General features: G+C 43.5%; 1 protein-coding gene across 5 annotated transcripts in view; it reads left to right on the top strand.

The window, feature by feature from the left end:
• The window catches only part of GFRA1 (GDNF family receptor alpha 1), a 210,398-nt gene that overhangs the window by 42,563 nt on the left and 141,962 nt on the right, over positions 1-25,873 (top strand). For 4 of the 5 annotated variants that reach the window (XM_019459547.2, XM_019459546.2, XM_019459548.2 and 1 more), the window contains one exon: positions 18,935-18,949. The exons of the other annotated variant lie outside the window; for it this stretch is intronic. In XM_019459547.2, the coding sequence (XP_019315092.1) occupies positions 18,935-18,949 (15 nt within the window). The remainder of the gene's footprint in view (positions 1-18,934; positions 18,950-25,873) is intronic. 5 annotated transcript variants of the gene reach the window in all.

Genomic DNA, 25,873 nt, shown 5'->3' with positions numbered 1-25,873 from the left:
ACAACCCTTCCTTTCCCTAATCTCCTTCCACATGAGAAGAGATCTGCGGGATACTATTGTTGGTGCTCAGCAGGCTCCAGATAAACAAGAACCAAGGACTCTGTAGGGCCAAGAGCGTACAGAATCAGCCCAGAGTGTCGGCTCCTTCCCCATGGCCCAGTGCTTTGATGCAATTTGTACTAGGTCATTCCATAAAAATGGTTGAGCTTCTTTTTGGGCAGAATTGACTAGTTGGTTCAGCCAGCTGTTTTGACTGTGTAATCACTCCTCTGGTCACCTGGCCTCATTGCCTGACCTTCCTGGTATTCAGTTGTATATAACCAGTGCATTAGTTTTCTATTGCTGCTCTAACAAATTACCCCAAATTGAATAACTTAACCAATACCAAATGATTGTGGTTCCTTAGTTCAGAAATCCAGTATGGGTCTTCCTGTGCTAAAACCAAGGTGTTAGCAGGCTGTGTTTTTTTCTGGAAACTCTAAAGGAGAATCCATTTCCTTGCCTTTTCCAGCTTCTAGAGGCCACCTCCATTTCTTGTTTGCTGGTTCCCTTCCTCCATCTTCAAAGTTATCAAGGTAGCATCTCTCTGGCCGTTTTTTTTCCTGCCTGAACATCTCTCTTGGGAAGGTTCTCAGCTTTGAAGGATTCAAAGCGATGATTAGGTTGGGTCCACCCAGATAATCCAGAATAATTTCCTCATGTCAGGTTCCTTAATTTAATCACATCTGCAAAAGCCCCTTTTGGCGTGTAAGGTGACATGGCCACAGGTTCTAGGAATTAGAATAAAGACCTCTCTAGGGGGCCATTTTTCTGCCCGCCTTAGCAGAGATAGAGAAGGGCAGTGCTCTTACCCACCCTTTGGAGCCATCCTGGCTTCCTAGGACTGCCCAGCTGGGAGATGATTGAAGCATCTTTAAATCTCTCCCTCAGAGGCCTCCCAACTTTTGGTAGCCTGCGATGACATTTCCATCATAATTCTCTTAACTTTCCAAATCATACCACCCAGGGCTTTCAAAGGCAGTCAATTGCTCATGGACTACCAAACATGAGAGATAATGGGAGGGGGTGGGAGGAGAGGGGAAAACGATGCTGTGATTACCAAGGCCCTGAAACAGTTCATCTAGAAATATCCATGTTACATCCAGTTTCTCTGAAACTCTAAGTCAGGTACATTTTGTAACAAGTGCTATAATTTGAAGATGTCTCAAGCCACAAACCGGCTCCAGAAATGAGCTTTGTTCTTTACAGCACACTTAGCCCCAAACACAGGTCCTTTAAAATAACTTGATGGGCACTTACTGAGGAATATCCTAGAGGGCAGAGACTGTGGTATATTTATCTTTGTATAAGCCCAGTGCTGAGCACAATGCGTGCCTGCCCTAAGTGCTAGAACAAGCATGTACGTATGCACACATAGAAGGAGTGGGTCTCGTGTGACAGGACACAGAATTCAGCACGTTTCCCATTCCTACTTATGGAGCACTCAAGAAATTAAGGACTCTGAGATATTTTGTCTCTGCTTCCATAACACACAGAATGGAGGCAATCAAGTCAGTGAAAGTGTCTTCTATTTCAGTTTACTAGAGATTCTGAGCAAAAGTAGCTGCAGGAATCGAAGAGTGTCTTGTTTGAGGAGGCAGGAGTCTAGTTCGCACATCATTAAAAAAATTACCCTAATGTAGTCCCTCTGCATTAGCCACAGGGAGTAGTGTTTGTGGAATGAGAGACTGATGGTATAGCGCACTGGCTTATTAAAGACAGTAGCTCTGGAATTAGGAGGCGTCGAGTTAGAATCATGGCGGTGCCACTTAACAGCTTTGGCCATGTACCTTCACCTCCAGATCTGCTCTCTTAACTCCAGAGAGTGGGAACCGAAGCACCAGTTGACACAGTCCTTTGGGCATTGGCCGGAGAGAGAAGAAGCAACCAGACGTGTTGGTAGGAGTCTTTGCTCGGCCGCCCGGTGACGCCATTTATCACTGAGATCCATTTCCGTTTCCTCTCTTGGGGCACAGACATACCTCTGGATTTCTCCAGGGCCAGAGATCTAGAGCTTGCCTCTGCCTCACAGGCTCTGTTCTTATTGTCCTGGACATGGGGATGCAAGAGGGACTTGGAGAAGGAGAAGCAGAAACCTCCCTAAACGATTCAGAGTTCACAAGTGAGGAGCGCACAGGGGAACCCTCCCAGATGATATGCAAAGCCCCTTTTAGATGAAACCCCTCTGAGGAGAAGTCTTCCTTCTGTGAATGGGGGGGTCTGTCATCTCAGTCTGGTCTTTAATCATTTTAAAAGGCAGCCCTTTTGATCATGAGTCTTAAAGAGTTCAGACGAAGTTTTCTGGGACTGCCTTATTTGGGAAACATTTGTGCTTTGTAAAGACTCGGGCACACCAATGCTTAAAGGCCATGCCGAGCATCTTCGACTCTCGTCCAAGGGACCAATTGACAGAGGGCAGCACACAAGGAACCTTTTGTGCCTCCATAATTGCACAGCAGCAGGCATTTTATAACTGCTGAGTGGACTTCAAAGTTAATCACCATTTAGAAGTCTGCGTAAAACAATCCTCTAAAACACTGGGGATCAGGAAAGTTTTGATGATTTATTTGTATTTAAAAATCTAAGCCAGTACTCCCCAGTAGTACTGAGCTACACATGTGATTTGTAATTTCTGTGCCACATTCAAAATATAAAAAAAAAGCACAGGTGAATTCATTTTGACGTTTCATTTTCACCTAGTTTACCCAAAATATCATTTCAGCATGTAATTCAGTATAAACGACTGTTAACTATTTTACTTTTTTTCTCTTTGAAAAGAGTCTTTGAAATTCAGTGTCTGTTTCACGCTTAGAACACATCTCAGTTCAGACTCACCACGGTCAAGTGCTCAACAGCCACGCAGGGGTCGGTGTAGACCGAGGCACTGGGCTGTGATTCCTCGAGAAGAAGGGATGCAGTCTTTCGTCTATGCCAACCTTTCTTGGTACCCAGTGTGGTGCCAGCACCTGAGCGAGGTTATTTAGATGTGTTCATGATGAAGAGCTGACTGCAGTTATGAGATTGGCTTGCCTAGCTGTGGGCCCGAGCGGCAGAGGTTGGCATAACTCGTCATTGGAAATACAGTCCCAGCCCAGGACTCTTTTTTCAAACAGCTGTATTGACATATAATTCACATGCCATACAGTTTATTCATTTAAAGTACAGCTCAGTGATTTCTAGCATATTCACAGAGTTGTGTATCTGTCAGACAGTCAATTTTAGAGTATTTCCATGGCCCAAAAAAGAAACCCAGCTGTTATCCCCCACTCCCTCATCCTTTCTAGCCCTAGGTAACTATTAATCTGCTTTCTGTCCCTACATTTACCTATTCTGGACATTTCTTGTAAACGGGACCATACAATATGTGCTCCTTTGTGACTGGCTTCTTTCAAGTATGAGGTTTTCAAGATCCATCCATATTGTAGCATGTATTAGTTACTTCCTGCCTTTTTATTGCCAAATAATATCCCATTGTTTGGATATACCACATTTTGTTTATCCATTTGCCGTTTGAGGACCAGTGGGATTGTTTCCATTTTTTTTTTTTTTTTTTTTTTTTTTTGGCTATTGTGACTAATGCTGCTGTGAACATTTGTGTGTAAGTTTTTGTGCAGATATGTTTTCCTTTCTTTTGGGTGTATACGGAGTACTGGTCTGGCTGGATGATATGGTAACTCTGTATTTAACCATTTGATGACATGCCAGACTCTTCTCCAGAGTCTGTATTTTTACATTCCCAGCAGCGTTCTGGTTTCTCCTGATCTTTGGTAATGCTTGTTATTGCCTGTCTTTTTGATTATAGCCATCCTAGTGGGTATGAAGTGTTCTATCACTGTGGTTTTGATTTGTATTGCTCTGATGCCTAATGACGTTGAGCATCTTTCCAGGTTCTTATTGGCCCTTTGTATCCCTCTTGTGGAGAAATTTTTATTTAGGTTTTTTGCCTCTTTTAATTGGGTTATTGGTCTCTATTTTTGAGTTGTAATCGTTCTCTGCATAGTCTTGATGTAAATGCCTTATCAGATATGTAATTTGCAATTATTTTCCATAGTTTTGTGAGTTGTCTTTTCACTTTCTTGATGGTGCCCTTTGAGACATAATTTTTTTGAAGATGTAATTGGCTTTATTAAGTGCCTCATGAATTGGTCGACATTTTATCTAGCAAGTAGGGAGATGCTCCCTGAGACACAAAATTTTTAATTTTGCAGATGTTCAGGTTGTCTGTGTTTTCTTTCAATGCTTACGATTTTCTTGTCATATTTAAGAAACTGTTGTCGGGGCGCCTGGGTGGCTCAGTTGGTTAAGCGCCCGACTTCGGCTCAGGTCATGATCTCGCGGTCTGTGAGTTTGAGCCCCGTGTCGGGCTCTGTGCTGACAGCTCAGAGCCTGGAGCCTGTTTCAGATTCTGTGTCTCCCTCTCTCTGACCCTCCCCCGTTCATGCTCTGTCTCTCTCTGTCTCAAAAATAAATAAACGTTAAAAAAAAAAATTAAAAAAAAAAAAGGAAGAAACTGTTGTCTAATCCAAAGTCACAAGGGTTTATCCCTATGTTTTCTTTTAAGAGTTTTATATCTTTAATCCATTTTGAGTTAACTTTTATATATGGTACGAAACAAGGTTTCAATTTTTACATGTAGCTATTCAGCCGCGCCATCACTATTAGTTGAAAAAATTTTTTTCCCCTCATTGAATTGTCTTCTCAAAATTCAGTTGATCATAAATGTGAGTGAGGATTTTTCGCTGGGCTCTCAATTCCATTCATTGATCTGTGTGTCTAACTTTATACCCATCACACACTGTCCTGATTACTGTAGCTTTGTAGGAAGTTTTAAAGTTGGGAAGTATGAGTGTTCCAACTTTGTCCTCTTTTTTCAAGACTGTTTTGGTTCTTTAAGATCCCTTAAGATGTCATAGGACTTTTAGAATCTGCTTTCAAGTTTCTTCAAAGAAAGCTGGATTTGATAGGATTTTTTCTGAATCTGTAGATCAGTGTGGGGAGTATTGCCATTTTTTCAACTATCAATTAAGTTGCCTGGTCTAGAATTTTATATTCATGAAACCACACAATAAGTATTCTTTTGTGTAAGACTTCTGCTCATTGTATTAATGAGATTCATTCATGTTGTTGTGTATATTACTAATTCCATTTTTTTATATTGTAGAGTAGTATTCTGTTGTATGAACATACTTCACATCTGTTTATCCATTCTCCCATCGATGGACCTGTGGACTATTTCTAACTGTTAAGAACATTTACGTACAAGTTGTTTTCGTGGCTCTGTATTTTCATTTCTCTTGAGTGAATCCCTAGGAGCAGAATTGCTGGATCATGGTGTAGGTATATGTTTAGTTTTATAGGAAATTACCAGATCTTCCCCCGAGGTAATGCTATTTTACACTACAACTAGCAATTGGAGGAGAGTTTCAGATGCCATTTATTAATCCTCACTGACATTTGATGTTGTGAGTCTTTTTAATTTTAACCATTCTGGTGGGTACATAGTGATATATTATTGTGGTTTTAATTTGCATTTCCCTTATGACTAATGATGTTGGACACTTTTCTTATGTGCTTATTGATCACTTTGTGAAGTGTCTGTTCAAATATTTTACTCACTTAAAATGTTGGGTTGTTTGTCTTTTTATTAGCGAGTTGAAGGAGTTCTTTACAAATACTGGATGCCAGATCTTTGTTAGATACAGGATTTGTGAATATTTCTCTCCAAAATCGCTTATTACTCATTTTCCTAATGGCATTCTTTATTGAGCAGGGTTTTAAAATTTGATGAAATTGAATTCATTTTTTCTTTTATTGCCATTTCTTTCAGTGTACTATCTAAGAAATCTCTATGTACTCCCAAGTCACTAGAATATTTTATGTTTTTTTCTAGAAACATTATAGTTTTAGCATTTACTTCTAGGTCTAAGATCTATCATGAATTTTTGTGTATGGTGAGAAGTAGGAGTCTAAGTTTATTTTTCTCCATATGGATGTTCCGGTGCCATTTGTTAAAGATACATGCCTTTCCCCACTGGATTGAATCGACTCCTTTGTCAACAATCTAATGATTGTAAAAATGCAGGTTTGTTTCTGGGCTCCCTGTTCTGCTTTATTGATCGACTTGTCTGTCTTAATGCCAGTAACACTCTGTGTTGATTACTGTGGCTTTATTATATGTCTTGGAGTTGAGTAGTGTCAGCCCTCTGACTTTGCCTTTTTTTTTTTTTTTAAAGACTGCTGCCTATCCTAGGTACCAGTGTTTCTTATAAATTTTAGAATTGGCTAATCATTTCCTACAAAAAGTCTGGTGGAATTACTATTGGGATCCTGTTGGATCTATAGATCAATTTGGGGAGAACCAATATCTTGACATTACTGAGCCTTCCAGTGTATGAATACAGCATGTATCTTTACTTCTTTAGGTCTTCTCTGACTTCTCATGAGCCCATTTTGTTTTTTCTGAGTCACTTGTCCTGTTGGTTCCTTTTCTCTCATTTCTTCATTTCGGAGTTCTTCAGCGCAGTAGTGACGAAGGAGTGTCCTACAGTTGTGATTGCCGGTGGGATCTCTGGCAAATTAACTTACTATTTAAAAGAGGATGAGGATGATATTTCATTCACAGAGTTCGGGAAGTATTATATTAAATATTTAGGTAAAGTCCTTAGAAATAAAGGCTCCGCAAAGGTTGACTTTGTTTAGGACTGCCCTTCACCATCCAACTCAGCTTGTATCTGGTCCATGAAGTCCCGTTCTTGAAATATCTCTTTTCTTCACTGTTCTGTTTTATTCTTCCTGTAGAATTTAACAGTTTTGCCTTGAGCGTGTCTGATGCTTCTTTTATTGTAAGCTTCCTGTAGGATCTGGACTTTAGTTTCCTATAGGTCCATTGATTGTTCATTATAGTGTATCAGCTTCAGTGAACACTAACAAAGCATCAGAAAATTTAAGTTTATTTTTTCTGAGTGCAGTTGCATCCATTATCTTATGTTTTCCTTGATGACATAATGAAGGCTGCTTTATCCTCAATTACAGGTGAGGAAACTGAGGCATTCCAAGAGGGACTAGGTACCAGCCATGACCAGTTAGGGGCAGAGCTAGAACTAGAAGCCAGATTCTGGACTTGAAGAATAATAACCATGATGCTGGAAAAAAATGCATATATACATATCTATGTATGTATATGTATGTGTGTGTGTGCGTATGTGTGTGTGTGCACACATATACATGTATTGTGTGTGTGTGTGTGTGTGTGTGTGTGTGTGTGTGTGTGTATAGAAAGCATGCTTAAAATTTCTTAAGCTCTGTAAGATGTTGGAATCCTTTTTTCAGGGCAAGCCAACCACACAAATCCTTCGTGAAAATGACATTTACATTTCATGACTGTGTTGAGCCAGTGAATAATGTCGTACAGGTTTAAAAGAATCTTAAACTGCCAAGCGAACTTCCCCTTCTCCTTTTGAAAAGCTACTCAGTGGGGTATGATGTGTGGTAACAACATTTACTGCTCGCCGGCTCTTCTTCACAAGGATAAAAATTGACAGCCGCAGAGGTTTTTTAAAAGGTGTCCTCAGCTCTCTGGGTCCTCTGCCCCTTGGAAATGCCCGGTTCTATTGTAGAAGAGCCCAGCCCAGTGTGAGGTCCCTCCGTGTGCGGCCAGAACGTGGGCCCATGAAGAGAGAGGAGCCACGTTATCTACACCGAGCCTGTGAGTGGGTGACTTCAAACAAATGTACTGCTTTCCAGAAGAAAGACCCGCGCTCTGAAAGATTCATGGAGTGCCTATGGTGCACATTTAATTACTCGCTCCCACCTCCCTCTGCAAAATACTAGCATTTATGTGATAGAGAGTGTGGGGCAATACTTTAGGGTTTAATGTTTGCTCACATAATAAACATTGATCCTGCTTCCTCAGGAATGAGTACGACTAGGAGAGAATGAATGCCCCTTTGCTGGACATGTTTTTTCCTATTGTTCCCCTGGGCTGCATCATTCGATGCCAGGGGGCTGGTGGCCATGGGGAGTAGCCTTTTTGCTTTTAGATCCAAGCGAGTACATTTTATTCCTCTATTCCCTGCTTCTACTAAGTGCCTTCTGTGTGCCGGGTGCTGTGTTAAGGCTCTAGGGGCTAGGGCCGCCTGGGTGGTTCAGTCGGTTAAGTGTCTGACTTCGGCTCAGGTCATGATCTCACGGTTTGTGAGCTCGAGCCCCGCGTCAGGCTCTGTGCTGACAGCTCAGAGCCTGGAACCTGCTTCGGATTCTGTGTCTCCCTCTTGCTGTGCCCCTCCCCTGCTCATGCTCTCTCTCTCTGTCTCAAAAATAAATAAAGATTAAAAAAATTTTTTTTAAAGGCTTTAGGGAATGGATGTGCCTTAATCCTCCTAAAAGCTTCTGTGATTCCCATTGTATTGGATGGTGATGCGGAGCCTTAAAGAGGGCAGCTAACTTTGCTGGTGGCAGAGCCAGGGTCACAGCTCAGGCACTGGGACTCCAGAGCCCATATGTGTCCTGCCAGCACTGGCTCCCCCCCCTCCCCCCGCCACTCTCCCTCTGTCCCCCCACCTCCCACTTCCTCCTCTTCCCGAATCCTAGAAGGATGACAGCTGCATTAGGTGCACGAGTCTCTGTAGCTCAGGTGTATGTCCTTGTGTTGGACTGTCCTCCCTTCCCTTGACCTCTTCTTGGAATTCTCTTTTCATCTGGCTCTGCGTCTTGTCCCCGTGTCCTTATCTTACCTTAGCTGTTGCCATAAACCTACTGAGATAGTTGCATTTTTTTTTTTCAAAAAAGAGTATTTGTAATGTTTTTAAAAAGTCAGGGCTCACCTAGGTGGTTTCTGCAATTGGACTCCAAATCCATATGACGATAAAGGCAGAGAAAAAAATGTGGTTGGGGTTCCAGAAACAGGGGAGTTTAGATATGAAAAGGTATTATGGATACGGCTCAAGTTAACTCCCTGGGGGTGTTTGAGGGAATGAGGTACTTTAACTGTTGTCCTTCGTGTGGAGGGACAGTTGGGGGCATTCATTAAGACACAGTGTAGCACCGTGGTTAAGAGTTGGGCTGTGAAGCCAGACTGCTTGGGTCGAATCCCAGATCACTTGCTTCCCCGTGACCTTCGGTAACTTTAGCTAACCTCCGCGAGCCTCTGTTTCTTTATATGTAAAATGAGAGTAATAATGATAGCTAACTTTTAGAGTGACTGAGAGGATTAAGGCAGTCTGTGTAAAGAACTTGAAATAGTGGGCGATCTACTGAAGGCTCTGAAGACATATCAGTTATTATTAACGTTAAGATGTGTCTACCACACTCTGATATTTTGCCTTGGACTTTGGGACTTCAATGGACAGAACATCATGGTGCTTTCAGCTTAGCTGCAGAGGAAGAGAGAGAAAAGGACAGGTATGTATTAGTACACCAGGGAGATGTGCAGGTGGTTGGGGGTGCATGGCAGAGTCCCTAGGAAGGATTTCAGGAATGTTCAAGATAGAACTGTAGACCCGGAAAGGACTGCAGGAGTTTTCCAGTCCAACCATCTTTGGGATCTAGAGCACTTAAATGGCTTGTCCACATTTATGAAGAGGAATTATGGTAGAGCCAGGCCAGAACCTGTACCTCCTGAAACTGAGGTTGGGCCAGAGTGTATTGCGTGGCCGAACCTCCTCCTTGAAGACGTGGGCCAATCTGCCGAAGCATATTTACTTCCCAAATCATCCTAATCAGCAATGCTTGATGTTGGGGGCGGCTTCTCTGAACTCAGACTTTAATTGTCTCTGGCTCCTGGGAGCTTTCCTGATAGTAATTTGTGCCAACCCATCAGAATAATGATGATGGCCATTGTCTTATGTTTACTTTAAAGTTGTCTATCCTGGTAATGATCACCTGGCAAAGAGAGAGACTTATCCTGTTGGACATCTATAAATATCTAGTTTGAATTTAGAAAACTGGGCAACCAATCCAGTTAAAGCCTGGCGCTTGGAGACCTGCCTGAGGAATGCATGGGTGATGAAGTTACCCAGTTGGCTTGGAAAGAGCATCTTTTATGTTGGGTGGGGGCCATAGAAATTGATTCAGGAAGGCATGAGAACCTTAAAGATTTCAGATGGTTTATAATTTATCTGTAATGGGAAAAATGCTCTACCGAGATAATATCTTGGGATAAATTTGAAACCACCAGCTGTATTATGGATGTGTTTGTGGATGTATGTGAATTGCAGGGAATGAAATTTTTTTTTTCTGTGAATGTAATTTAGCGTGGATAAGATGACGAATTAGCAGTATGCAATAAGAGCCCATTTGATATAATGTGTGTAATTTTAAACTTAAAACCATCATGCTTTAGAACTGGAAGGGACCTCAGAGATCAAACCGGTTTGTAGCTAGAGGAACTGAATCCCAGAGAAGATGAGTGGTTTTGCCTCGAGTGTGAACTAGAACCCAGATATTTAGACTATTGTGTTTGGAGACTTTTTAGAACATAAGGCTTGATTGCCGCAGGCTCATTTTTTTTTTTTAGCAATAATGGTCTTATAGCATTGCTAATCAGAGCCAAACTGATTTCTTCTGGAAGGTGGACTGATGCTTCAGCCCTTTGCATATGTGGATGCTTAATAAAAAATACTTTCTGTGATCCCCCCTCAATTAATACTCAATTATGTAAGTTTAGGGAAATTCGAACAATATTATTTATCGAACTCCGTTGTTCGAGCTTTTAATGTGGCTTCTTATGATTTCTCAGTTAGCGGATTTAAAAGAATTCAGAGAAAGTCATGTATGCTTTTCAAAGAAAAACATTGGTTGCTAGAGGGATTGAGTTTAATATAGTTTCATATCATAGAGGTTTTAATAATGCAGTCTAAAGTATTTGTACATGAATTCATTAAGCCCAGATTAGTCTATTATAATTACTCAAAAAGTAATTCAATTTAAGAGAAAACATTTTAAATGGATATAAAATACACTGTTACCCGGGAAGCCATACTGTTCTACTTTATCAGCACCATAAAGTACTAGCAGATTTGAACATAACTTTCACAGTATACAGAATGCAATCATAAAAAGTATTATTCCTAAATCTATTTTTTTATGTTCTTTCAGTAGTTAAGAGCTTTATCCCTCTGTGCTAGGAATGAGATATACTAAGGATAGCATGTCATAAAAATCTTAGGGACTTTCTAGCTTGCATTGAGTGCACTGCCTTCCCCAAGTCAGTGCAGGGTGATGTGTTACAGGCACACGGCCTAAGATTGATGTTGGTAGCACATTCTTTAGAAAATGTAGCAGGAAGCTACTTCAGGGCTTTAAAAAATTTCTTTTCTGACTCACAAATACTAAAAGATGTTTACTGAGTGCCATGTGCCTTCAGAGGTACGCCAATGACGGGCTAAGTATTGGTCTTCGTTTCCAACATGATACAAGGTGAGGAGAGGCCAGGAGCAAGGAAAACCATAGAACTTTCCCTAGCCTGCATCCAGAGTGAGACGGAGAAGAAAGAGGGGGAGAGATACAAGGCCCACCTGCATGAAAGAATGGGCTAGTTTTTGGCATCGAGGGCTGGAGACTGAGGAGTGAGGCCTTGCAGCTAGTGCTTAATAACCAAGAATCACAGGGCTGTGTTCAGTTTGAGCCGCCTGAGTGTGCCTGGGGGGAACCGGGGGAGCATGGAAATGGGCTGTGTGGCCACAGGGCTGCCTGAGCTGTCTGGCTTTGGAGACGCAGAAAACTAATCACAGCTCCTGTGTGGTGCCATTGAGGCCAAGCCAGGAGCTCTGGAGGAGTCTTTGCTCTGGCTGTGCTCCAGGAGAGCACAGACTTGCACCTGGATAGGAAGGAGCTTAAGTGGCTTATTGTATTCAAACTTAAAAAATTATTTAATAAAGCAGCAACCCCCCCCCCCCATTTTTTTTAAGGAAAATTCTTCGTAGAACTCCACTGTCCCTGGCAGTGTGGGTCTCAATTGAGACCCCTGGCAGAGTGGGTCTCAATTCCGCTGCCCCCATGCAGTCCCTACCTTCTTGGAACCCTGGGCCTCATGGAGCATGGCTTCAAGCATGGATGAAAGCCCAGGGCAGGGCTGCATGAGCCCTTTACATCGTGGCCTTGAGAAATAATGACAGGTCCAGAGGAGCTAGGCAACGTCAGAGGGGTGAGTGGCACCATAAAGAAAGACCAGGCCTGGCTTTCTGCAATTTCTGGGTTTTAATCACAACCCTTTAGATCATCAGGATGTTACTGGATCTCGGTCTCTGACATAAAACATCAAAAATCATTCATTCATTAGGGGGGGAATTGCTCCAGAGTTTCTTAATGGCATATAGCTGCATGACAAGAAGGAGTTAAAACGATCATTTTATTTTAATGGATTTTTTTTTCTCTTCTGATACTTTTACAGTCCTATATAAGTCACAAAGTCTTTTCAAATGGTAAGCAATCAATATATGTGTGTTGACTAATAATCCTACAATGTATAGAATATTTCTGAGTACCAGTTATTGTGAATTTTTATATGCATTACTCATTTAATCTCCATAGCAATTTATGAGGTAGCACAGAAATTAGCTATTGTTATCATCTGCGTGTTGCTGATGAGAAATGCAAGGCTTGGGGAAGTTAAAGTAATTTTCCCAAGATCGCACAGTCAGACGTGGAACCAGCTCTGACTTCGAGACCTGAGCTCTTTGCTGTCCTGTTCTACTGCTTGTTATTATAATAACATTAACTTTCACTTATTGAACGTGTACCGTAAACCAGCTACTCTGTGCTAATTGTTTTCCATGTATCTGGGTTGTCCCTTTGAATTCTAAACGAAAGTTTTATTATCTCCGTTTTCTAAATGAAGAGACCAAGACCCGGAGAGAGGGCTTAAATAGCCAGCCCAAGATAGCCAGGATGGTGAACTAGCAAGGATTTGAACTTAGTGTTATTTGATGCTAAAGTCCGTGTCCTCTGTTTTGCTTAAATTATTCCAGCTTGATCCTCGTGATAGCTGCAGGGGAGAGAAGAAGCTTCTCTCTCCCATCCCTGTCTTCTAGATGAGAACATAGTCTGCGAGAGGTTTCCTCCTTGGTTTCCATCTGGTCGAGGGGCCAGGGCCCAGTCTTAGGTCATGGGATCCAGTGGCCATGGTTATGCGGTAACATGACACTGGATTGTATTTGGGAGAGAAGGAGTTAACCCAGCTCTCCTTGGGAAGCACGCCTGCCATTTTTGGACCTCAGTTTTGTGAGTGTCCAGCACAGCTATTCTGGAGTGCTGGTATTCGACAAGAGAGGAGGCATTGGTGGGCCCACTTTTCAACAAAGAAAAGAAAGGATTCTCTTCATTCACAGAGTTTTATAGAAATACGGAGACTGAGTTCTAGTTGCCCTTCCTATTGATGTATTTGAAATCTGGTTTTTGAAATCTGGCGAAGGGAGAGCTCAGCTGATCTTGAAGCTGATTTTGGTTGATGGTGTACCTCACCCCATTCGAGGAAGCAGTGTTCATTTCAGCTGTTCTCTATGTCTCTCCCTTTGCCCCTGGTTAGTTGGGTCCCGGTAAAATTTGCAGTGCTTTACTGTAAAAGCACTTGTACTTGAAAGAGAATTTTCTTTCTGTAGCTCAAACCACAGGAGGACTCACAAGACAGCTATCTCCCCAGGTGAGACTTCTTAAATGGGAGTTAAGTGCATGCATTTTCAAGAAACTAAACTCCCCTCATATATAATTTAACCTAGAAAAGAAAGCAAAATTGAGAGAGTAGTATGATTACATTGTTTGAGAACTGGTAACTTTACCTCCCCCCGTCTCGTGGAAGTCAGGCACACTTTCTCTGTTTGGCATATCTTCAGTGCCGTGGGGTGTGGGCTGAGTCTGATGTTGTAATAATAGTGAAGTTTTCTCTAACCATCTCCGTGGACTGTGGATTGAAATAGTAAATTATTCCTAGCAGGCTCAATGGGCAATGAGACTGCCATCCAGTTCTCCTCATAAAATAAAGCAATAGATAAATAAAGGAGAGCCAACTCACTTAACCCGCGTGGCTCTGTGCACTGCTAATTATTAACCCAGGCGCAGGAGAGGGGTTCACCCAGAGTGTAGTTAAATCATTTTTAATAGAGGTAAACACTAGCCATGTGGATGAGTAGGCACTCAAGAAAGTTTTTAATCAGCAACGTTTAGGAATCACCCAGTCTAATTGCCATAACTTATTAATAATAATAAGTAATCCAGTCTTTTTATGGCCCCTGTCTCTGGAGGACTCAGTGCATTAAAGACTCTAGGGTGTGAATTCTCTCAGTGACTGTGGGGGAGGGGGACAAGTACCCTTGATGCTCATTCCTAACGGAAGAAACTGGGCATCAAGCTAAGACAGACAAATATGAGCTCCTTTTTATTTTCTTCTCCCCACATCTGAGTCGCCATCTTACACATGGCCTTTCATCTATCTATAGGACCAGAATGGCTCCGGGGGGTGGGGGTGGGGCTGGGGCTGGAGAACAGGCTTTCTTTGTTCCTGTGACTGATTGAGGGGAGTGAGTGTGAGCAGACCTTTGTCTGAAGGAGTTTATTTCCTCTGCACAAGTGTCCCTAGTGTCCTTTGGGCTCAACCTGACTGTGGCTGGGTGGGTGCTGGTGACTCCCAGCCCCGTGCTTGTGTGATTTCCCATTCCTGGGAAAGCAGGAAGGATGGCACTGAGTCTCACTCTCAGAGTGATTCTTAACGGCAGCTGACGGGAGAATGTGTCTGTAAATTATCCCACTGAACCTGCCCAACACCAGGACGTGGGTGTTAAAATATCTCCAGCTCATCAGCAAGGAACTTCAAGTGCAGAGTGTGTAAGTGATTGACTCCCAGATAATTCTGAGTGATTGGTTACACTAAAAGGAGAATATGTCACTCAAATGTGAGGGCCTTTTGAGTTTTATAAGTGACTAGTCCCTATGGCTTGGGGATTAGGGGTGATGGACATGAAGGTGGTAAGAGTATTCCTGTAGCTAATACCCTCTGAGGTCCAGAATTTGGGGGAGGTAAAATGTACCCAAACAGCACAGGATTTACAGTCTTCTCACTTACTTTCTGTTCTTCTGCCCGTGAATCATTGGAGCCTGAGCCTGGATGGCTGTTTCAGTCTAGACAAGTGAAACTTTAAAGAAGGTACCCAAGCCATTATTATACAGAGCAAAGAGCTAACTAATGCTAAGAGCGGAATGATTTATGCCACAGACTACAAAAGACATAAATTTAGAGTGTAAATTACAAGATAACTCATGTGCAAAATTGTTGCAATATTTATACTGGTGTTTATTAAAATTTACATTTGAATAAAAAGGTGCAAAATGTAAATGAAGCTGAAAAAGGTTTTTTTTTTTTAATTTTAAATAGCTTATACAAAATTCAAGAGTGTTTCTTGGAATAGAGGATATGAGTAGTACTCTATGCAGGTTTGTCTGCTAAAGCGTGAAATATACAATGAAACGGGAAGGAATAAGGTCACTAAATCCCTGCCTGAATTTCCTCCCTCCCTGCCCACTGATACTTTCCAGTGATTCAAATCACTACTGAATTTCAAAGGAAGTGCTCCCTGTCAAAAGCCATGGATAGGAGGTTGAGGATCGGGGACGGATGTCGAGACTGGATCCGTGTTTAAAAGACTAATCTTATTTCACTGATATTTTCAAGGTTGGAAATTTTTGTCTGCATTCATTAGAGGAGAATGATAAATCTCTAATTTGTACTTTGCTAATAATAGGGATGAGCTTTTGTGCTTCATTAAGGTTAAATGAATCTCATGTAGTCCTGGCTGAATCTTTAGTGCCTTGTGTGACCTTGGGAAATATCTCCTTCTCTGGGACTCAGTTTCCTCCTCTGCAAATTCAGGGGTTGGACCAGATGAGTGCTAAGACACACCAGTCCTTTTTCCTTCCCTCCTGTGTGGGCTCATACCATGCCAGTCATTGAGGATCCACAAAGGTGATTAAGACCCATGACTCTTGTCCTCGGGAGCTTGTGGGCTATATAAATAACGAACTATAAGATGAGCTATAATTGCAAAGTGCACAATTTACTCTAGGAGCAGAGAGGTGGAAACAGAGACTTCCCTCTCTGTGGGGATAGGCACTGAGAGGCTTCACAGTGGCTGTGACATTTGAAGGCTGAGGAGGAGAGCCACTCCAGGTGTGCAGGCTGGTCCGAGGGTGGGTGGTATGGACTGCGTGTTCCAGGCAACAGATGCATGTGATGGGTATATTTAGGGAGCTGCACATGGTCCTTCTCACAGTCTCCGGACAATGTTGAGGCATGGCGGGTGAGTGCCGTCCTTCCGCTGCCGTGTCGGAACTTGTACCAATGATGAATGACGGAGGTTAGAAAATAATAGATAGTGTATATAAGTTAGGGCAGAGTCGAAGTTGTCCTGGAATGGCACCGATATGCCCATTTACATCCCAATTAGCTTTCGTGAGCGTGAGGGATAGGGTGGTGTTTCAGCCAATTGCCTGGGTCCTGTGAGCCTGCAACCTGACATAGCTGTGCCACAGCCTGCGTATGCCCTTGGGAGTGTGTGTATTGTGTATGAACGACACCCTTCGCGAGGGTCACAGCTACGCCAGCGGAATGAAGACCGTTCCCACAGGTATTCCCCTCCTTGCGGTCTGTTTAATCCACTCAGGTGTGCATCTCATCTGCACCTTTTATGGGCTCTCCACTCTCTGTGACCTCGTAGGAGCCGATGTGTAGCTCCTGGCGGCAAATGTAGATGTTGATGGTCCAGTTCTTCTTTAGTTTCCAGTATGAAAATAAAGTTTTAAAATTCGGATTATGGACGTAAGGCATGGTCAGTGTTACAAATTAAAGTCGTACAGAAATGCTTACATAGGATTTCAAAAAGTGACCCCAGATCCCATCACCCAAAGACCAACATTTCCATGACGGTCTTTCTTCATGGAGATAAACGCTCGCACATGCTTGCGTACGCATTCGTAAGTGGTTTCGGGACACGTGTTCCCTGTTGCTGGATGATTTTTTTCATTCAACAGTAATCAAAGTCTTTAAATAAAGATTTTCAATGGCTGCACCATAATCCATTTTGTGGGATATATTATTTTTGGTTTGATTCCTTGTAGATAAATAGGCAAAAATCACTGTTTTGCCAGTATACACAATGCTGTGATAAACGTCCTTATAGACTCATTTTGTACCTTTACTTATTTCATTAGATTAAATTCCTGGAAGTGGTACTATCAGGTCAAGGACTATATATTTAACATTTTCTTACATATCGTCAAGCTATCTTCCAGAAGTTTTGTACCTGCCTACCACCCCATTAGCAGGGTAGGAGCGGGCTCATGTCTGGGTGGTGCTGTGTTCCTACCAGCACTGTATTCGACCTTAAGTTACTGAATGAGAAATATGAACAGATGAGAGAACTTTTGGGGTGACTGGGAGGCAGTTGAGAACAGAATGAGCCTGAATGCACATCTGAGATGTTGAGAACAGAATGAGCCTGAATGCACATATGAGATGTCAGAAAAGGGGCGCCTGAGTGGCTCAATCGTTTGAGTGTCCGACTTCGGCTCAGATCATGATCTCGTGGTTTGTGGGTTCAAGCCCTGTGTCGGGCTCAGTGCTGACAGGTCAGAGCCTGGAGCCTGCTTCAGATTCTGTGTCTCCCTCTTTCTCTGCCCCGCCCCGCTCTCTCTCTCGCTCGCTCTCAAACATTAAAACATTTTTTTTTAAAAAAAGATATCAGAAAGGACCTGGCGTATGCATAAATGTTCACCAAAAGACATGTACAAAGATATTCATCACAATTCCTAATTGTCAAACACTGAAAACAATCCATCAACATTACAAAGGGAAAATAACTTAGGATATAATCACACAGTGGAATAATATATAGCAGTGAGAATGAGTGATATGCTGTGTGGAGCGTGGATGATTCCCACAGTCACTGCGGAGCAAAAGGCAGACAGTGTGAGTGCATTTCTATGAAGATTAAAAACAGGAAGAAACAAATGTAAGGTAGAAGGCATGCCAGTGGTTACCAGTAGAGGGATATTAGTGACTGTTTGTTTATGCTTTTTGTTACCTGTATGTTTCCCAGTACTAGACATAGTGCTTGCTATATGGCCTCTCAAGTAATTGTTGAAAAAAAATAAAGTCACAGTTTTTCACCTTTTAAGAGACTTTGACCTAGGATAATAGGAAGATGTGGCATTATTAGTCGTGAGTTACATATGGAGAATTCATACAAATGTCTTTCTCTTTGATTTAAATAGGGAACCGTAGTATACTTGTAGAGCCTTCCTCTGTTTATTCTCTTGTGTGGCGTTGTTTTTGTGTTACTTGTAAACCAGGCAAGCACTTGGTAGTGGGTGAGAAGATGGGGTTTTGGAATCAGACATTTGGGTCCAATCCCCAGTCGATTGTTTCCTCCTCTGTGGCCTTGGATGAGTTTCTATGGTCTCGCTTTCCCCAATCTGCTGAATAAGGATGAGAATACAACCTACTCTAAAAGGTGGTTGTGAAAAATAATAATATTAATTTTAATAATAACCACCAAATTCTCTATGTTTACTACGTGCTGGTCACTGATGTAAGCTCTTAAAACAGAGGACGTAATTTGTTTGATCTTTCCAGTACTCCTGTCTATTTGTGGTTTAGGAAATGTAAGCCACAGAGTTAGTTAAATGTTGAGCCAGGATTTAAATCCAAGAGTTTCATTCCAGAGCCCGGGCTCTTAACCACTGCCTCTGAGTTAAGGGAAATATTGTACAAAGAGTGCCCAGCAAAGTCAACATATGTTAGCTGTGATTATCATCATTGTCATTTGCAATATCATTATTAATATTTTTTCTCCTCTCTCTCTCTCTCTCTCTCTCTCCCCTCTCTTCCCTTGGTTTTTCACCCTCCTGGCAGATATTTTCCAGCAAGGTAAGTTCACTGTCGCCTGCCTGCTTTGCCACTGGCTGTGATCGTTTGGGAACAAGGGTGTCCTCTGTGGGCAGAGGGTTGTGGGGCTTCGCATTCTCTGTGGACTCATCACGGGGGCTTTAGGAGGCACCTGAGGATGATAGCTTCAGGTGGCCTTAAGTGCCATCAGCCTCTCTGGGCCTCTGCTGTCCGGTTTCTGCTTCCGGACCATACTTGGAGGTAGGGTGGGGGCTGGACAGTTTGGCCAGGAACACCGGGGAGAGTCATGGCCGGGTCTCTGTCAGGGAACGGGTAGGCTTGGGACGTGTGGGGCTGGTGAGGAGCAGGTGTCTCTGGGGGGTTCAGATGGAAGATCCCTGTCCCTCAGGGTTCTTGCATCAGGGCCGCCTGCTGCTTGGGCGGGGCTTCAGACGCCAGCTCCATGTGGAGGTTTCTTTGCTAAAGAAATGTGTCCCTGTCCTGAGAGGAGGTGTAGGTAGGATCATGGCATGACACCTTCAACCCAGGTGTCCCTGGAAACCCCTCCAGCTGTGCCTGTGACAGAGATGGAGTCAGGCGAGGGCATAGAGTGTCTTACCTGTTTTGCCAGCCAAGGTCATGTGTTCTGGGGAGTTGGAGATGGGAAGTCTAACTGCGTCTTCTGGTTGTGTGTTTTAGTCCTCACTGAGGATGCACAGCCCCTGTGCTCTGGGGTGCAGAGGGAGGCTCGTGGGCACAGCCTTGTTGTACCTGCCAGACACACGTTAAGGGAAGCCGCCTCTTCCCCCCCACCCTTTTTTTAGATCACAGTCTGAAACCACCCGGTAGGATCGGCAGGGCATAACGATACTCAAGCTGGGCAATACGTTTGTGGCACGTGTTTGCTATGTCTTTCTTGAATCCAGGGCTGGCTTGGAATAAAAGACACTGGTTTAAAAATACATCTAGGCATCCCATAAATAGCTTCCGAATAATCTTACAGGCTTGATATTTTCACAACGATTATTTCAGCCCAAACATGCAGCGTGTGTTATGGAGAATGTCTGCCTGCTCTCTCTGATAGAAGCGCCGTTGTGGGTAACAATGAGGGGACTGTTGTGTTTGTCTTTTAAGAGTCTGGAGTCACAGACCTACTTTTATAAATAATTCATAAATCGCAACAAGCTATAAGTAATAAGTTCCATTTGGCTAGAGACTAAGAGATGAGCAAAATTGAAAAGGTGCCGTGACTGTTGATGTAGTGGGAGCCCTGTTGTCGGGGCCCCTCGGTGCAGTGTGTCTTCTTCCTTGACAAATTGGGGGTTCACGGTGACGCTCTGGGAGGAAAAGAGGTTTTCTTTTTTTTTTTTTTTTTTTTTTGCCTGAGCTTGAATCCACTCACCAGCCGACGCTGAATTGCATTTCTCCTTTTGAGACACGAGGCGCTTGAATTTGGGAAGTCTTCCTGGATCATGAGGGCTGAGGCCACCGGAGAGTGGGAGAGAAAAGGCTTGTAGCAGAACTGGCTTTCCTTCGAACGATTGTGAGCATTCACGGTTGTCATGGTTGGTATAAAAAATGGCTTATTAGGCTACCTATGTCAAGTTTGGCTCCTTTTATAATCAGTCATTCCATTTGATTGATGGGATTTGCCTGTCAGTAGCAATGATATGCAGAGCAAAAGTTATAATCATCTGCAAATCACTGGCTATCGGGACTTAATAGCATCTTCCAGAGACGGAAGCTGCTAGCAGCCCGTTGCCCTGCGTGATGGTGGGCGGCAGCTCCTGTGTAAGATATTACCAGGATTTCGAATGCAGAGAATTGAACTTGCTTTTGTGAATAATTTACATGGCTCCGGCCTTACAGGACTGTTACATATGGAAGGACATTTCTCTGAAATGGTAGCAAAGAACCCACCAGCTGGTGCCCCTTCCTTACCTTTGCTTCCGGCCATTCTGCCAATGAAATTAATGCTCAGTAAAATGTGACAGCTAAAAGGTGTTGGATGGGGCATCTGGGTAGCTCAGTTGGTTAAGCACCAGAGTCTGGATTTCAGCTCAGGTTATAATCTCACAGTCTGTGAGTTCGAGCCCTGCATCACGCTCTGTGCTGGCAGTGTGGAGCCTGCTTGGGATTCTCTCCCCCTCCCTCTCTCTCTGCTTCTCCCCCCATTCATGCTGTCTCTCTCTCTCTCTCTCGATCTCTCTCAAAATAAATAAACTTGAAAAAATGTGTTGGTGACAGTCACATCAGACCAAGACAGAGGGTTCTGTGTCTTAGAGATAGTCGAAAACGTGACTACACGATGTCTCCTGTGGTTGAAACTCTGTTCCAGAATTGTACCATTAATTTGTAACACGGGGGGCCAAGCATGGTGCTTGAAATAGACAGCCAGAAAGCTACGTGGCTTCAGATGAACAGAAACCACCGTGTCGTCGCTGAGGCCTCATCTACACACACGGTGGGAACTCCGGGTGTCTTTGGCCTCCTGACCGTGCCGTGGGCGTCCAGGCCCTGCCTGAGGAGTCACGGGCAGCTGCGGGAGACGCTGCTTTGCCATTGTGTTCTTCCGGCGGTGAGTGCATGAGGCCTGGCTGCCCCGAGGAGCGCCTGCCTGTTTGGGCCGCTGTGCACCGTGGCGGGCTGAAGAGGGAAGTAGCCTCACAAGTTGACAACATCAGACATTTCTCAGAGGAAACCGAAGTTATTTCCCCTGGATTGCATTATCTTTTATTTCACTACAGATCAATCTTGTTATAGTAGGTGACGGCTCAGCAGCTACCGCTGGGCCTTTCTTTGCGGTGTCCGTGCTGTGTGCACGTGGGGACGTGTTTCTCCCCCGCTCCTGTGCCATTTTATAGCTCGTTACATTGCTCTCTTCCGTAAAAGCCCCTTGCTGTGGCGGTTAGACCACAGGGCATGGGGAACTGTCAAGGACCAGTGGGCCCGCAGCTGGGCCTTCTGTCTAGATGAGTTCCAGGGCCACGGGGCTACATTTTCAAGGAGCCTTAATTGACCCGTGTTCTCTGTGGACAGCAGAGTCCGTGTGCCCCTGGATGGCTCTCAGAGATTCCAGAGTGCCATAGAACTGCCTTCCCAACATCAGATGCAATTGAAAATGCTGTATGTGCACACATGTCTAGAATCTTGAGTTTTAGAGCACTTTCATATCAATCGTTTAATAATGAAGCCAGGACCACACACACACACACACACACGCACGCACACACGCCTCATTTGAAGTTACTGAAGCACCTTTTGAATACTCCTCTAAAAGCTCAACCTTGAATCTGAAATTGAACAGAAACCGAGTGAGTGGCTTGGAAATCAGAGCAATGCCACTCAGCAGGGCATTTGAAAGTGTAAGTGGGCACTATAAAGACTTCACCATCGAGTTAATTCTCTGCTGTGTGCTGTGAACTGAAGTCCCTGATAGACTCTGAGCCCGAGGAGGCAGAGCGTTTCCTCCTGCTCAGTTCTCACCTGGAGCTGCGATCTTGCTATTTACGAGCTTTTTCTTTCGGCTCAAGTAATTTTTGATACCTCTCAAACATAGTGCACTTGTTTTTCCAGCGAACGGTATATATGTGCCAGGCACTTTCTAGGCCTTGAGGATAAGGGGACGGACACGACAGCGAAGGAAGGCTCTCTGCTCATGGAACTTACAGTCTAGCTTGGGGGGCACTGGCGCTCAGCATGCCAATAAACGAGCAACATAAATTCTGAGAGATGCGTGTGGTGAAGACAGAATCACAGGAGGGTGTGCTGGTGGCCAGGAGGGCTGGACGGGGCGGTTAGACAGTGCCCAGAAGGACCAGCTATTGGAGGATGTGGAGGAACCCCGATGGGCCAAGAACACCCCAGTGTTCCAGAAGGAAACCGGTGTGGCTGGAGCTCACAAGTGAGGAAGAGCGTTGTGTGAAATGAACAGCGAGAAGAGGGCAGGAATGTAGTCTGGAGATCAGAGGAAGGAAGTCAGCAGTGGGTTTTAAGCAAAACAGTGGTGGGGTCCTATTTCCATTAAAAATTGCCATACTGGTTGCTATGCAAATGCATAAGGACAGTGTGTGAGAAGTTAAAACCGGGACCAGGGCTGAGCACTGAGCAGGCTCAGGTGGGGCTGAGGTGGTGGGGGGGAGGGTTCTGCCCGCAGGCCCTAAGCATTCCCCTTAGTGGGTCTCTGCGACCCCATTTCCGGCCAGCTTGCCCCCACTGAGTGTCCCATTTTTTGCTTGCTTTACCTGTGGGGAGTAACATGCCCATAACTGACACCTCCTCTCCTTAAGGCTGTGCAGGTTTTGCTCATCAAGGGCATCGTTAACATGCTCCTATACATATCTTTAGATTTTTAAAAAGCCACCTTTCTCCAGTGTACGTATACATGTCTATCATAGGTATCACATAGTTATGTATTAAATGCTCAGGAGACCTCGATTTGGCTCCCAACAGGGTTGCCTTTCTGGGGGCGATTGAGCCACTTGCTTTGCCCTGTAACCTCAATATTTCCACCTGTAAAATGAAGGAGTTGGGAAGAATCCTTGACCCCACGTGGCTTCCTGAGGATGCTTTATCTTGAGGGGTTTTACGTGGATTTGAGTTAATAGAGTGCAGAAATATCCCATACTGCAGGTTACGACTGTTATCTAAAGAACTTGGGTGAATGCAGAGGCTTCCCTAGTGGCTGAGAATTAAGGTTCAGAGAACTGTGGCTTCAGAAGTGGAACCTACTCACACGGCCAGTTTGGAGCATCAGCTCTGGAATTCACAATGGATGGCGTTGCTTTCACTAATTTGAAGAGAACAATAAATCATAGTTTGGTTTCTGGCAGCCCAGCCAAGCCTGGTAATTGTTGGGGTGGGCTTGTGGTGACAGATACCTCTGCCATTTATAATGTGCTTGACTTGAGCTCTTTTGCGTATTTCAGACTCTTGGGCAAACTGCTGAGGCTGGGTCTTAGGTTTTCCCAGCCACCTCAGAAAACCCATCTATTCTGAAGCTCTGACCCTTGAGCCATGAATTATGGTTCCCCTAGTCATGTTACACGTCATGAAATACTGTTTTCTTTGTGAGTGTGGGATTTGGGTGAATAAATTAAATTTATCGTTAACCGTTTCCAGGTAAAAGTTCCAAGTCGTCATATGGTGTTAACTAGCAAATGAGAAAAATGCGTTAACGTTTTTATGGTGGAAAGTGGCTGTTTCACATTTCCCGTATGCTCATGTTTACTATGTATGTATATTATTTCCCATTCTTTCCAGAACCCGTGGAATATTCTGAGTTGTACGTTCTGGAAATGCATCCGCCTCTCCAGCACAAACTGAACAATGTTACCATTTAATTTTACACTTTGTGTGTATGTGTGTGGCGTATGAGGGCAAGGATAACCATATTTAAATAATCACACGATCTGGGATGCTTTATCACATTCGGTGTGGGCTGTGGAAGGTGGCCTGTTTCCTGCCAGGTGACCTTGGGATAGGTGGGTCTTTGTAACAGATGCATCTTGTATCCATTGCAATCCCAGGGCATGAGCTTGGGGTGAAGTTTTAGAGGCTTTCCTCCCAGTAACTTGTGTTTCAAAATCGCCGCATCAGTGAAAGGAAACTTTTAGATCCTTCTGTTGAGATGGTTGCTAATAAGTTTAAATTATTATTTTATTGAGATAACAACGATGGTAATAGTAATAATAATTATGCCACATTTGTGTACCTCCTGTATGCCAAGCATTGGAACAGGAACTTTGCATACATGTCCTCATAGCCTATGCCCTCCAATTATATGAAGTATAAAAATCCCACTTTATGGAGGAGAAGACTGAGGCACAGAGTGGAATCGACCCAGTGACAGTTCTAGAACTAGTGAGCGGTAGAGCCAATTATTTTTTTAATTGAGAGGCTTTATTCTATAGAACAGTTTTAGACGTTCAGAAACTTTGTGAAGATAGCACAGAGAATTCACATATACCCCACATTCTATTTCCCCTGTTTTTAATGTCTTACACTAGTATGGCACATTTGTTGCAATTGATGACCCAATACTGATCCATTACTGAAGTCCATAGCTTATTCAGATTCCCTTGTTATTTTTGTTTCTTACCTAATGTCCTTTTTCTGTTCTGGGATCCTGTCCAGGAGACCACATTACATTTGGTTGTCATGTCTCCTTAGGCTCATCTTGGCTGTGACAGTTTCCAAGACTTCCCTTGTTGTTGATGACCTTGACAGCTTGGAGGAGTACTGGTGTTTTAAGGAATATATCGTAGGATGCCCGTCTCTTGGACTTTATGTGATTTTCTCCCCTCATAATTAGACTGAGGTTATGGATTTGGGGAAGATCACAGAAGGAAAGTGCCATTGGCATCACATCATATAAAAGGCATCTACCATCAACATGATCTATGACTATTGATGTTGATCTTTAGCACTTGGCTGAAGTAGTGTTTGTTGAGCTTCTCTGCTGTAAGGCTACTTTCCCTCCTCCCTTCCCTAGTGTGCTCTAGAAGGAAATCTATCCATAGCCTACTCTTAAGGAGTGGGGAATTAGGCTCCATGTCATTGAGGGGAGAGAAACTACATAAATTATTCTTTCGCATGGGAGATTCGTCTCTTATCCTTCACTTATTAATTTATTCCATCATTTATTTAGATTGATATGAAGCCATGCATATTTATTTTCTACCTTGGGTTATAATGCAGTACAGCTTTATTTAATTTCTTGCTTTGGCCACTGGGAGCCTTTCTGGTAGGCTTCTTGTGCCCCTTTGACATATCCCTGTCAATTTTTGGTTGAGCACTTCTGCAATATTTTCTGATACTGTAAGATGCATCAGGCTCACCTTGTTTATTTCTCACCCTTGTCCTAGATTCAGCCATTTCTTTAAGAAGATGGAGGGTGATATTAGAAACCAAGATCTGGGAGCTAGGTGTGCTCATTGCTACTGGAGTGCCATTTCTTTTAGGCCC

Source organism: Panthera pardus, unplaced genomic scaffold, assembly GCF_024362965.1.
Source record: "Panthera pardus isolate Hobbes unplaced genomic scaffold, ASM2436296v1 HiC_scaffold_22, whole genome shotgun sequence".
NCBI lineage: Eukaryota > Metazoa > Chordata > Mammalia > Carnivora > Felidae > Panthera > Panthera pardus.
The sequence above is the reverse complement of the archived record's forward strand: the minus strand, read 5'-3'. Positions and strand labels throughout refer to the sequence as shown.